The sequence below is a fragment of the Tachypleus tridentatus genome, chromosome 4 (genome assembly GCF_004210375.1).
Source record: "Tachypleus tridentatus isolate NWPU-2018 chromosome 4, ASM421037v1, whole genome shotgun sequence".
Taxonomy (NCBI): domain Eukaryota; kingdom Metazoa; phylum Arthropoda; class Merostomata; order Xiphosura; family Limulidae; genus Tachypleus; species Tachypleus tridentatus.
Genome location: NC_134828.1, coordinates 75065073 through 75078450, shown reverse-complemented (window position 1 = coordinate 75078450; position 13378 = coordinate 75065073). Strand labels below are relative to the sequence as shown.

The 13378-nt window shown below is 31.1% G+C and overlaps 1 protein-coding gene across 5 annotated transcripts in view; it reads right to left on the bottom strand.

Annotated features, from left to right (window-relative positions):
- LOC143249460 (endoribonuclease Dicer-like) overlaps positions 1–13378 on the bottom strand; it is an 89890-nt gene that overhangs the window by 12558 nt on the left and 63954 nt on the right. For all 5 annotated transcript variants that reach the window (XM_076499355.1, XM_076499352.1, XM_076499353.1 and 2 more), the window contains 2 exons: positions 8925–11308; positions 4422–4587 (listed from right to left, as the gene is read on the bottom strand). In XM_076499355.1, coding sequence (XP_076355470.1) covers positions 4422–4587; positions 8925–11308 — 2550 coding nt within the window. The remainder of the gene's footprint in view (positions 1–4421; positions 4588–8924; positions 11309–13378) is intronic.

Here is a 13378-nt window from a genome sequence, read left to right as displayed (position 1 = left end):
TCTCTAGCTCTATACCATGTATCTATCAGCTATAATTAAGCAATACAAAACGTCCAGCTCAAATGTACAGTAAGATTTAAAATTTCAACAATAAGAAACTACATATCTAAATATTTTTCTCAGTATTAAAGAGACTTCATTCAAGCAATATGAATAGAGAAAAATGTTCTCAGACTCAGATGCTTAACTGAGTGTAAACATATTTTGTAAATGTACATCAGCAAAAATATTTCAGATAGGTAGATTTAATATCAGTTAGCATTTATTCATGAAGAAATATTAGACACAAACAAGTCATTTGGCAATTAATACAAGTACATAACATACAAAGGCCTGAATTATTCTTTCTTTGGTGTACTGTTAACTAAAACATAAAAAAAAAATAAACAGAGTTGAATAAAATTTTCCACATTCAAAATTTTTGTTACAATGTACAAAAAACTACAAGCCTTTAACAAAAATATAAGATAATGAAATTAGTTGCATCTAGAATATTATTCTCATATTTTTATTACCAAATACACTAATTTTAGAAAATACTTTTCTGAACAGATTAATCTTTGTTGTATTTAGTAAGGTATACAAAATTATGTTCTAAAAGTTAAACAAAGCTGGTTGTTTACAAACCTAAAACATAACGTTTTCATTTATGTTAAGTCATAGGAATAATATAATATCAGTAAGTTTGATGCACACTAAAAATCAAATATTTTTTAAAACCTTTTTCAGTAACTAAATTTAACTAGAAAACAAGAGTACAACCAACCTTGATGGTCTCATGTTGAGTGTTATGCTATAATGATTAAACAAGCATTAATTTTTAAATGTTTTAAATTTTTTCATTCTTCTAACTCTTGAAAAAAATATACAGGGTGTTTGGAAAGTCACTGTGCACTTATACATTTATTAACAGACATGTTTTAATATAGAATACAGGAGGTAAATATGAATGACACTTATAAACAATGTTGAAAGTGACCCCCATTGGCATCAATACAAGCCTGGATCCTTCTTATTTTGTTTCTAAACACCACTATCAGTTGCTGATTTGAAATAGACTGAATAAAATATGATTACAAAACTGCACAATGACTTTCTGATCACCCTGTATAAAGCAATGCAAAGGTATATTTTACATGCTTCAATTATTATACCTTGGGCATGCATTGTTTTGTAACTATGTATCAACTGAATGCAATAACACATTTCTCGAACAAATCACACAAATACAACATTTGGATTTCTGCAACAAAATGCATGACAAACACACAAATTATATAACTTCATTTGTTATATTACTGTTGACATAACTATTTATCTGTATTTTTTTGAAAATGTATATTTTTATAGATAACAGTTTGAACACATGATAAAATATAATGATTAAGGTTATTTTTATCAAACAAACAAGGAATAAGACAAAAATATTTCATGTTTAGAAAGAAAAAAGAAGACAATCTTAATAACTTTAAATAATATTTAGTAAGATGTATGAAATGAAAAGGCTTGATATATTTAAAAAGAAATGTACAGAACAATTCTATACCATATTGGCTCAAGGATAAGGTGAAAATACAAAGTATCACATCTTTTGGCATTTCAGTAAATATAAAAAAGTTGATAGCTGTTATTTTTTAGTTACTTTAATTTTCATTCTTACAGAAATGGAAAACAGTGAAATGACATTTGATATATTGCTTTTATTCATAATTTGGTTTTTGGACAATGCAGTCTTTGAACTGGTGGAATGAAATCTCCTCTCATACTTATCGACATCATACATCTACATTTTAAAAACTTCACTCTGTAAGCATTTTACATTAATGTTACACAAATTATAATTCTACCATTTAAAGATTTATTCTAGTAAAACTAAAAGTCAATTCATCAAGAAATAAAGTTGCAGTAATTACAGAGTCAAAATGCTGATCCAGAGTTTTTGAGTTAAAAAGTGTAAAAACAAAACAAAACTAATCAGTCACTTCACGACTAACTTATTAATGTTTGCTTCTTTTACTTGAAAAGTTTTGAGAACAGGTACACAAGAATTAATGAAAAGATATTGACATACTGACTTGAATGTTATATAAAATTATTTTCTTTTTCTAATCAATCAATAGATTAAATCTTTCCCTCTTTTGCTTTTTTTATGGTTCTTCATGAGTGCATGTTTCTTAATTTGAATCCCAAAGAATATGTGTTTTTCATTCAGGATATATTTAAATAGAGTGTTACATTCAAGTACAAGTTCAATGTAAAATCTGAACTCAATTAAAAGGTGAAGAAACAGTCAGAATGACAAAGAAAGCAGTTGGTTCAACGTGCCTAGTACAATAGGATCAATACTGCAAAACAAGTTATTTTAGGGGGAGAGAGAGAAAAAAAAGACAAATACTTGACACAAGAAAGTCATAACATAAAAACTATTAGCCAATAAGATTTTATCACAAGTACTCAAAGGGAATTATTAGGAAAGAAGAAATTAATAAACAAGTGGTAACAGAATTATGCAAATCTGCATAAAAAAACTTGCATGACAGATGATTTCATAGTGAAAAATAATAAACTTACAAATTTAAAGAGAACACAAAACCTTTGAAATAGCATAAAAAATAAATTTAAACCTCTGAATATTGTAGAGTGTAATACTGAAGAATTAATGAGAAACTACAGGCTATGAAGGAAAAGATAAGGAAAACAGTTCATTACTGAAAAAAAAAAACTTGGGCAAAATCTTACAAAACCACAAAAGATAATAAAATATGAAAGAACAAAGGAAAAGTAATGAATTATTGGCAAATAAAATACCAGAGTAATGAAGGAGGACCCAAAAAGGTGCAACAAAAACTACATAAACAGTCTGAATGATTAAAACAGGAGATCCACAACTGAGAGAATAATTATTCTAACTATTATTCAATCTTCCATCAGAGACTACAGTTCAATAAAGAAAGCATTAGAAACTGGATGGAGAAGAAATGATAGAAGAGCTTGAAACTATTTTAAGAAAAATTAAAAACAATCAGGCCACATGGATGAAATCACAAGTATTGTACTGAGAAATGGAGGACAGGATGTGAAAAACCAGCTTTCACCACTATTCAACACAAGAAGAAAAAATAATAATAGAAAAAATGAAAGGAGGCAAAAAAAGATATAAACAACAATAGATAATAACTAACCTTTTATAATCTAAATGGGTGAATGTTTTGGATGCTAACAAATCTAGATAACAGATTTATAAATCAATACTCCACAACTGACCATTATCAAGCCCTTTGCTAACTAACAGGCTATGAGAAAACTTTCAATTTATTGAACATAGAACCATTTTGTTGCACAATAGGCATCATAGAAGAACAGGTTCAAAGGTTTGTGACTGATGGAGAAGAGCTTACATACTTGAAGAAAATGTAGTGCCCGTACTGTAAATGTTAAAGGTATGGAGAATCAACTCAACAGATTAAACTTAAGGACAGGACTGAAGATACTGATAAGAATTACAAAATGTATGGCAAACTTTATAATAAAGAATAAAATAACAATTCCTGAAGACAATTAAAAAAGTTCATAAACAGCTATCTAAATAACATTCTTAAGATGGAAAACAAGATACTTTAGAATGAGCCAAGATGGAATATGTTTGGGTAAGTACAGATGCAGGTTCAAAGACATACACACAAGAACAAAACAAAACATGGACTACTATTGAAAAAAATGAAGCTAAACACAAGTAACAGAGAGACAGAGTATCTTACTAAGACACAATGTTAAACACATTAACACATTTAGTTAAAAACTAAAGTATTAAACATTACAAGAAGATTAAAGTGTGAAAAATGAAAATGGATTAGACATATCAAAAAGGGTGACAGAATGGTAGTTGAGAACATGAAAATGACTGAAGGGACAACAACAACAAAAAGATAGAAGATATTTGTAAAATATATGCGATATTAAGCCTCAGTACATACTTAGAGAGATCAGTAAACAGAAATTATATGAAGATGGCTACATTCTGCAGCAAGCTGTAAATTCTTATGGGTGTGGATACTCATTCAGTATACCACTTGCTAAGTGTACAGATTTTTAATACTGATCATCTTGAATGCATGCATAATATTTTAAAAACAACAGTATATTTGAAAAATGTTTCTAGTTTCTGGTCAAGCAAGGTATCTTAATATGTTAACTTTTAATTTTAATAATACACACAGTTAAACCGTTCATAGAAAAAGCTCTATTTTTCTATAATCCTCACACTCTTCTGTGTACTCAAAGTTATAAAATTCCAACAGGTAAGACTCTTTAAGGTGTAAATAATAATATGTTACTACCATTAAGTTAATTAATCAATATAAACATTTAGTTTTATAGTTTAATACTTTATTATTATATAAAACACCAGAAAATCAATTCACCAATTTCTGGTTTCATCATAGGGTAATATACCCTCCAAACTGTGTCTAAAGACATTCCACAATCTAGATAAATAGCTCCAGCAACAGACTCAAAGATGTCTCCTAATGCTTTTGGTACTTCCACTTCTTCAGTTAACTCACATTCATCTTCTTCCAGATAACAGTTCTAATGAAGATAAACATTTATTAAAAATTACAGTAATTAACATTAACAAGATGTTTTTTTTTGTCAAAAGATCCTCATTTATTTTACAATAAAGCATTTAGTGAAATGATTATTAATTAAGAGCTCTTTAAACTTCATTTGTATTAAATGTTTTACATATTTGAAAATAATCTTACAATGATCAATAACTATGTCTTGCCCAATTTCGTACTTGGTGGGCTAGCACTCATTAATAAAGAAGAAGAGGATTGCTGCCCATCCCTGCCACTCCCTTGATTGAATAAATTAGGAGTGGTCTGCTTTTCAACACAAGGTTTCATAGTCATCCATTACACTCTCTCTGGTGTCATTCCTCTAGAGTTCCCACTGCCTTTTGATTCCTCCCTTCCTTGAGTGGAGTTTGGAAGTCCTTGCAGCTTTCCAGTTCTTAGCCAATGGTAGATAGCAGTCCATGGAAACTTCCTCTGGAGTGTAACATACAGGTCACTACATTACATATACCTACACTCTATTGACAACAGGGTGAAGGACAATACACTCACTCCTTCTCTTTCCTGAAATACCATTTACAGAGGTCTGATATGGAAAGGAGTTGAACCAGCTACTGCTGGATTCCATTTGTAATACTGGATGCAGGTTGATAGTGCCCTGTTCCTATAGTTCAGACCATTAGATGCCTCCTGTCTCAGTAATGCCAGTTGCAGGATGTTTCTTTTCCTTGTTTCTACAGTCAAGCTCAGGGGACTTTGTCTGGCTCATAATACTGGTTGCAGGCCATATGACACCCTATTCCTGTAGTTCAGCAGGCATTTCAAGTCTACTCATAACAGTTGGAACATATAGTTTCTTCCAAGCTCGTAACAGTTGAGTGGGTCTTGTTCTTTACCTGCTAGTAATACCTACAACAAGATGATTCCTTGTTCTTACAGTTGAGACTCAAACACTGCCCTGTAATTCTGGGTTCAGTTTCTTGTAATTCCAATTGAACTCTGGTTTTATGTATATATTGTTCATAGTCTGCTCACCCAAGAAACACTTCATTATATATACTCTTTTTTGGTTCTTCACTGCTGTCCTCCCCCTTGTAATACTGAAAACAGGATGTGGAACCTCTTCCACTCAGCTGTAGAGAATCCTGTTCCAGTATCTTCTGAAGCCTATATTAGAGATTTTGCCTTTGATGCTGCATGCTTTATGACATTTCTTCAAGAATATACCTGTTCCTTATCAGTGCTTTTTTCCCAATTCATGTGCAAACTTATTGGACTCTCTATGATCACTTTTCTTGGTGAGTCTCCTGTTTTCTTCTGTTATATTAATCCCTCCATATGTTCAAGGTAGGATTCTAACTAATGTGTGAGAGGAGGTATGTATTGAATATAAATACATAATTTTCTTATACTGAAAGTAGATTTTTAATACATAATCACCTCATCTCACACACTTCCACCCTTCCTCTTCATGTTGGTGTGTCTAGTCTCAAAAATGAGGTACATGTAATGTAATACACAAAAGGCCAGCTGCTCAAGGAGTGTGTGTCATGCTCCTACAGGTGCAGGGTTATTTATTGCATTCATTATGAATGCTAGATGAGCAGTTTCAACTGACGGGTATAAAGATTAGTGCATAAGTGAGAAAATTTATTTTCAATGTGTAAAAGAGCAGAATATGATCAAGAAACACTTTTGTATAAGAAGTGATAGGTATCTATTGGAAATATATTTTCAGTGTAAAAAAAAAAAAAAAGATAACTTTCCACAGCTACCAAAAATGTATTTTAATATTTAGCCCTGTTCTCCACAATACCTCAAGCAAATATTTTTATTTATGTCCATTCCTGTCATTACTGTAACATCATGATACATTAACATGCTATTTTGTTTGTTAAACTTCATTTTCCTCAAAAAGTGGTTATTTTTCAACTTAATTTGATTTAGTCAACAGATTCTTATATCTGTATTTATCAGTTAATTCAAGGTGCTTTATTTCTGCACTAGAACTTGGTGAAACCTTTCCATGTAATGAATTTTGAAGTTACCCTTACCACTTCAGGAGTTAAACCAGCGAGATTTATGTGCTTTTAAATGTCAAGATATCAAATATTACATTACCTGAACTTTATCTCTGGACCTTGCTGAGGCTCCAACTGAAACTGCTGAGCTTTTGCTGACCAATGAAGACTTTGATCATTTACTTTTCTTTGTTCAAAACTTACTGATTATTCCCATTTCCAACCTAGAGCTAAGCTGAACTTAATGGATTTTATGGCTCAATTTTGTGATCTTTTATTCTTATTATGTGAACAGTCTTCCCAACCATTTGGTTTATTCTTACCCACTATTTGGATTACTTCTGATCCTTTTGTCTTGCAGTTGCATAAGGATTCTGATCATTTTACCTTTCCCTAGCATTGTGCTGTCTCTTCATTTTTGGATCAACAGCTGTTAAATTGCTCGATACCTATTAAGTCATATGTCCATCTTTCACATGCCCAATAAGCTAGCTTTCTACTTACTCTTTCCAACTTCTTACAGTATCCTTCTTCCATACATATCTTTCTGAGGCTCTCCACGGAAATCCTGGAGATACCCTTGTCCTTTTCTCCTCCAATTTAGCCTGCATCTTGTCTTCAGTTCTGGGATTAACTAAGTGGTTTCTTTGTTGTTGGGATCTTATAAATCATGATGTCATATTAGCTTGGATCTGTTTATCCTCAACCTTTCTTAATTATTAACATATAGCTCCATTTCTGTGATGTTATATATATGGATCCTGTCCTGGATATTATCAAGTCTCAGGTAACATTGGTCCACCAACTTTCTGCTTTTACACATATTATAGCTCATTTGTTTCTGTTGGAACCTCACGTGCCTCTAATTCTGCTACTAATACCTACCTCTGATTTCCTCCTTTTCTGTTTCTATTTCTCTTCATAGATATTCCATGACCTACTGGAACCTGTAAAAGGTGATTCAGGAATGGCTCTTGCAGTGGGCAGTTGAACCTGTTTCCCATACTTGAAGGTATTTTTTTTATGCCTTTTTACTGTCCCCACAAAAACTTGAGATTGGTAGTTGGTAATCAATTTATTTCATCTCAACTACTTCACTATCCCAGTTTATCATGAAGTCTTTTCATACCCTGTGTTGAGCATTTTCTACTGAGTTGTAGACCACTTCAGAGTATGTGTCCAATGTTTAACTACATATACTGGTATCACCTCCATCTCATCCTTATCTTCAGTTTGTCCATCTTGAGTGGTTTAACAATTCTGGGCACTTCCAGTCAGACATTCCATGGCACCTGACATATTTTGTCAAATTGTCCAGAGTATGCTCAACATCTTCATATGCAGGGAATGTGATTTCATTATTACATGGATAACTGTTTTTTCTGGCTTATTTCAACCTAGAACTGACTAATCTTACTCAACAGCTTCTTTCTATGGCAGCTCGAAAAAACTGGTTTGTAAAATTGGTGAATTCCTTCCTCAGACTCACTTTATATTTTCAGGACTTCTACTGACCCAAATATTAATTGAACACTGCCTTTTCCTTAGTTCAATAAAACTTTTGATTCACCACATTCTCTCAGCTTTTTCGCTTAATGCACTTTATACGAAAGTGGGTACAGTGTGTACATATAGACCAACTTAGGAATGATCCACAAACATTAACTGGCTAGTGGCATCTCATTATTATTAATTAAGCATTGACAAAATGGGGAAAGAATTTACATCATTAGATTTTTAATACTTAACAGAAGAAACCAGGGCCATTATTTGCTAAATTAATTGGTTTGTAGTAACTTCAGAAACACAGTGACCAGTACTAAGTCAATATAATGGATTTATTATTTATTTTTTTTAAATTGAACATTATCATTTAAATTATGTCTCAACCTGTGTATCAAAAGAAACTGGTGTATATAGGTACTTGTGTATTCATGCTTCTCAAGTATTTAAATGACACACACACACAACACACAAATATTATATAAAAACTGCAAAAACAAATTTAAAACAAATTTTCCTGAAAATGCCACCCAAACAAATATATACAACTGATCTTAATAAAATGTTTTATATATAATTTTGTATTAAAAATAATAAATACAAAAACTAATTTAATAATTATGCTTGATGACTTTTGGCATACTATTTCTATTACACAACATACAGAAATATTGTGTCTTAATGTTTAACACAGTAACTATTGTTACTAATTCCTCCAAGAAACAATTGAAAAAAAAAAGACAAAAAGAAATATATCAAGAAATATATGTTTTAAAATTCAAAATACTGCAATATCTAAAGAAAAGGAATTATTAAAACTTACATAATAATATCCAAACTCAGCAGCATCTTTTTTCAGCTCTACAAACTTCTCTATAGCTGAAAACAGGCCAGGAGAAAGATATTTCAAATACTTATGAAAGTTATACTTCACAGCTAGTGAAGCAAAGAAAGCATTGTTCACAAGAGCAGAACGCAAGTCAGTCAGATTTCCAGGGGTGTGTTTTTTCTGGTCTTCAAACAAATGTCTTGTGATAAGATAATCAAGAACAGCATCCCCTAAGAACTCCAATCTCTGGTAACAGTCAGTAATCTTATTGTAATGATAAGATGCATGGGTAAATGCTTGTAGTAGGTAAGCCTTATCTTTAAAAAAATACCCAGTTTTTTCCTCAAAGTTACCAAATCCATTTGTTAATTTCAGGAGCATCTCATTTTTACAAGGAACATGTATAAGAAGGGGTGATTTTAGAGGTTCAAACATTCCATATTTTGGAATGGGATTGGTATCATCCTGATCTTTGGGAAGAACATGGAGGCCAAGCCAAGACATAAAATGAAGTGTTGCATGTGGTCCACATGACAACAGATAGGCCCCTATCAAGGCTTCTACTCCATCTGCAATATTCTTGTCTGAAATGCTTTGTTGAGTAAGTAGATTATAGGAACTTCCATCTGTAGTGTTTGGCGAAAAGGATGTGGGGTTTTCAGAAATTTGAGTCTTGTTAACTTTGCTATCAGATTTGCAAGTGCATTCTTTCAAATTTCCATTATATGAATGCTCTTCAAACATTTCTACATCATTAAATTTTTTTCCTTGTTCTTGAGATACGGTATAGCATGGAGAAATCCAATTATTGCGTGGTTCAAATTTACTGGCAATCATTAATTCATCTATGCCTTTTCGTTTTCCAATCCTGTATAAGTTTAGATTACTAACCTGTTTGCTTCTAATGAATGTAAGTTTTCCTTCATGGATATTTTGGTACTTACAAAACAAATAAATAGTTACTGCATACTTTAGGAAAGAATCTCCAATGGTTTCCAGCCTCTCCAAATTCATTCCATCACAGGCACCAGCCGTGGTAAAAGCTTGTAGAATAATGTTTGGACTTAGTTTTGAATAATTTTCTGGGTTTTCATCAAAGTGAACACGGAATATATCCTCCTCTTGAAGCAAGTGATTTTGTCGTTTTGGTAGCAACTCGCCAAAATTGATGTTTGTGGACTCTTCAAGAAGATTTACATTATGCTTTAATTCTCTAGTTTCTTGGCTTTTTATATCTAGTTTGTCTCCTTGTTCACGTTCCTCATCTTCTTCAGATCCAGTATCATCCATTTCCCATTTCCAATTATATGACAAAGATCCTAAACTATTCTGTGAAACACATTTTAGAGAATAATGTGTTTCAAAACTATTAATATCTTCTAGGCTTTCACTTTCTTCTAACATATTCATTTCTAAAACATTACTTACAGATTCTGTTTCCAAGCTGCTTGAACTCATTTTTCCCTCTTCCACATCACTATCTAATTCTGAATTCCTTTCATTTTCATCAGAAGTGTTAAGTAAGCCACACTGTATTATGTTGGACCTACTCTTCATTATTGCATCTATAGATGGAATAGGATCAGTACTGTCTCTGTTTTCAGTATTAATGTCTTGTATTTCATGCATGTCTAAATCAGCATTTTCTAGTTTGGAGTGCGAAAACTTTCTACGAGAGGTTTCAACATCTTGTATATTATCCTTTTTAGTTCTGTTTTCAGGAATGACTGGAGTTTTGGAAACTATCCAATCAAAATCAAGCTTAGCCCACTTAATTTCATCATCTATTGATCCTACACCAATCTCCTGAGCTACTCTCAACCTGAACTCCTCAGCGAGCAACAATGAATTGATACGGTATAAAACAGAAGGTAGGCAAACAGCTTTCTTCCACAGTGAAGCTAATATACGGTGAATAACACAAAGCTCTGGTATCAATATCTGCTTCTGTTGTAAATTTTTATATCTTAATTTTTTTCTTTCACTTTTCATTTTATGTGCTTTGCCTTTATTGTCTAGGTAATGAGGTGTTAAAAAGTCAAGTCTTGGAGAAATTTCATCCACATCAAGAAGATTTTGAGACAAATTATTTATTTTGATCTTGTACTTTTGATTGTAATATTCTGCAAAAGTTTCATACGTAACATTAGGGAAAGGACTTAAAGGAGTTAGTTCATGGCAAATTGCAGCTACATAATAAAATTTGGGTTTGTCCAAATTTTTGTACAATGGCATCACAACAGCATCTTTGTAATCTTTTGTGTTAAAAATGTATTTTCTTCTTTTGTCATCTGATAACTTACAAGATAAAATACCCTCTTCCTTATTAATAATTTCCACAATTTTCCAATCTACACTGAAAGATTCATTTTCTCTTTCTGAAAAGTCAAAACATCAAAAGACATAAATATCATGAATGTAATTAATTATTAAGACAATTTAACTTTATAAACAAAATCTTGAAACCTATGAATATGGAGATAAATTTCCATATTTCATGTGAATCTATAGTTAAATTCCATTAAACAATTTTGTTTGAATTTGCATTTACAATAATAATTATCACAATTATTGCTTGGGGGCTGATCATGAAGGAACAATGGAAATTTACATAATTATGATAAAAAATGCTTTTTTAAACTTTTTATATTATTTTGCAATTCATACTACATAAATGTAACATTTATTAGCCTTCTTGCTGTGGGTTTGGTCAATTAGACAGAGTTCATGACCTCAAATAGAGCTTCAGAAGTTTCATACTCTAACTTCTAGCATATTTTGGGTGTCTTCATGAAGGTTTATAAGCTTTTAGTAATCATTACAAGTCTTTTGCAGACAAAAATTCTGAACTTTAATGAAATATTCTCATTAAACATTTCCCTGTAAATATATGGAGTCAGTAAATAGACTGCTCAAAATGTAATATGGCTTTAATGTTAAGATTAAAAATACTTTTCATCTTAACATTTTCAAAATTCCTTTACATAATATCTAATATCATATATATAAATTCAAAATTTTTTCTTTCTTTTAGTTTTATTTTACTATTACAAGTTTGCTGATTTCACTGGGGGAGGGCATTGTTAGTGTGTCCATCTTTCTAGTTTAAGACTTCCTAAACAAACAAGATTGAAAACTATAAAAATTATATTCTGCCTGAGTAACAACTAGATTACAATAAGTAACTTAAAGTCATATTTCATACTTCTTAGAGGAATGATAAATAGGTTAGAGAAAAGGGAAGACAGACAATAAATGTCACATTTTTCATACAAGAGGAGATTGAAAATTCTTTTAAACATCTCTTTATAAAATTAAATCTTTAAAGTCACATGATATTACGATTTCATTTATTAACTACATTTTTATGCCAAGTTCATTAACATACTGTGACAATATAGTAGTTTAATTAAATTTTGAAAGTAACTCTAGAAGTTATGATAGCACTTTGACCTGTATGTGGCAAGGGTTAAACAATCAATAATAATTTCCTGTTAAGAGTGTTCTACATCTAATATGTACCTTTCGGTTCCAATACACTCAAATGTTGCATGGAAAATTAGCTGGACCATGCTCAAAATTCCAAAATAGGTTTCTTTAAACAAAGGATAAACAAAATATTTTTTGTATTTTTTTCACAACATACCACAAAGTCTATTCTTTTCCCAACTTAATTTCATTAATACTATTAGCTATCTTAATTTTTTTATATGTGACATCTTAATGTTATATTTATTATTTTGCTTTGTTAATATACTTAACAACTTATGATGAGCCATAGATCTCTTAAGTTGCCTTAATATAGTGCAATATTAAATCTACATAATGTAGCACATACTTTAGCTTAATAATAGCTATAATAGTACACACTTCTAGTCAGTGTGTGTGTGCTATAGGTAGGTACCATGTTTTCTATTTTCTTGGTTAATATGCAAATTTTCACTCAAGTTAACACATTTCAATTTTGTTTATTTAAGGCTTCATTCATGACCTCATTCACTACATGGCAATTAACAAAGTTTTTTTAAGGGAAAATATCACATGACATTCAAGAATAGAGACCTGTTTTGTTTTGTTTTTAATTAGGAAATATAATAACCTAATATTTCACCTGATCCAGCACTCAAGTATTGAGGACATTTGCAAAACAGCAGTTTCTATGCAAACTAGTTTTTGTCACATTATTGTATTTTGCATGAACACTCTCTCTATAGACTTGATGGACTACACTGATCTTGTAAACCTTAAGTAATTATAAAATTTTCCAAACCATGATTTTTTTAACAAGTTTTACGTATCTTCTTAAAATTTGTTAAGCTTCTAGTAAACACTGCAAATTTTTTGCAGACAAAAGTTTGAATTTTTTGTCAAGCATATCTGCTGAATGTTTGTCCATGAATGTACGGAGTTAAAGTATAAAGTGATTATCAATACTGAAAATACTTTTC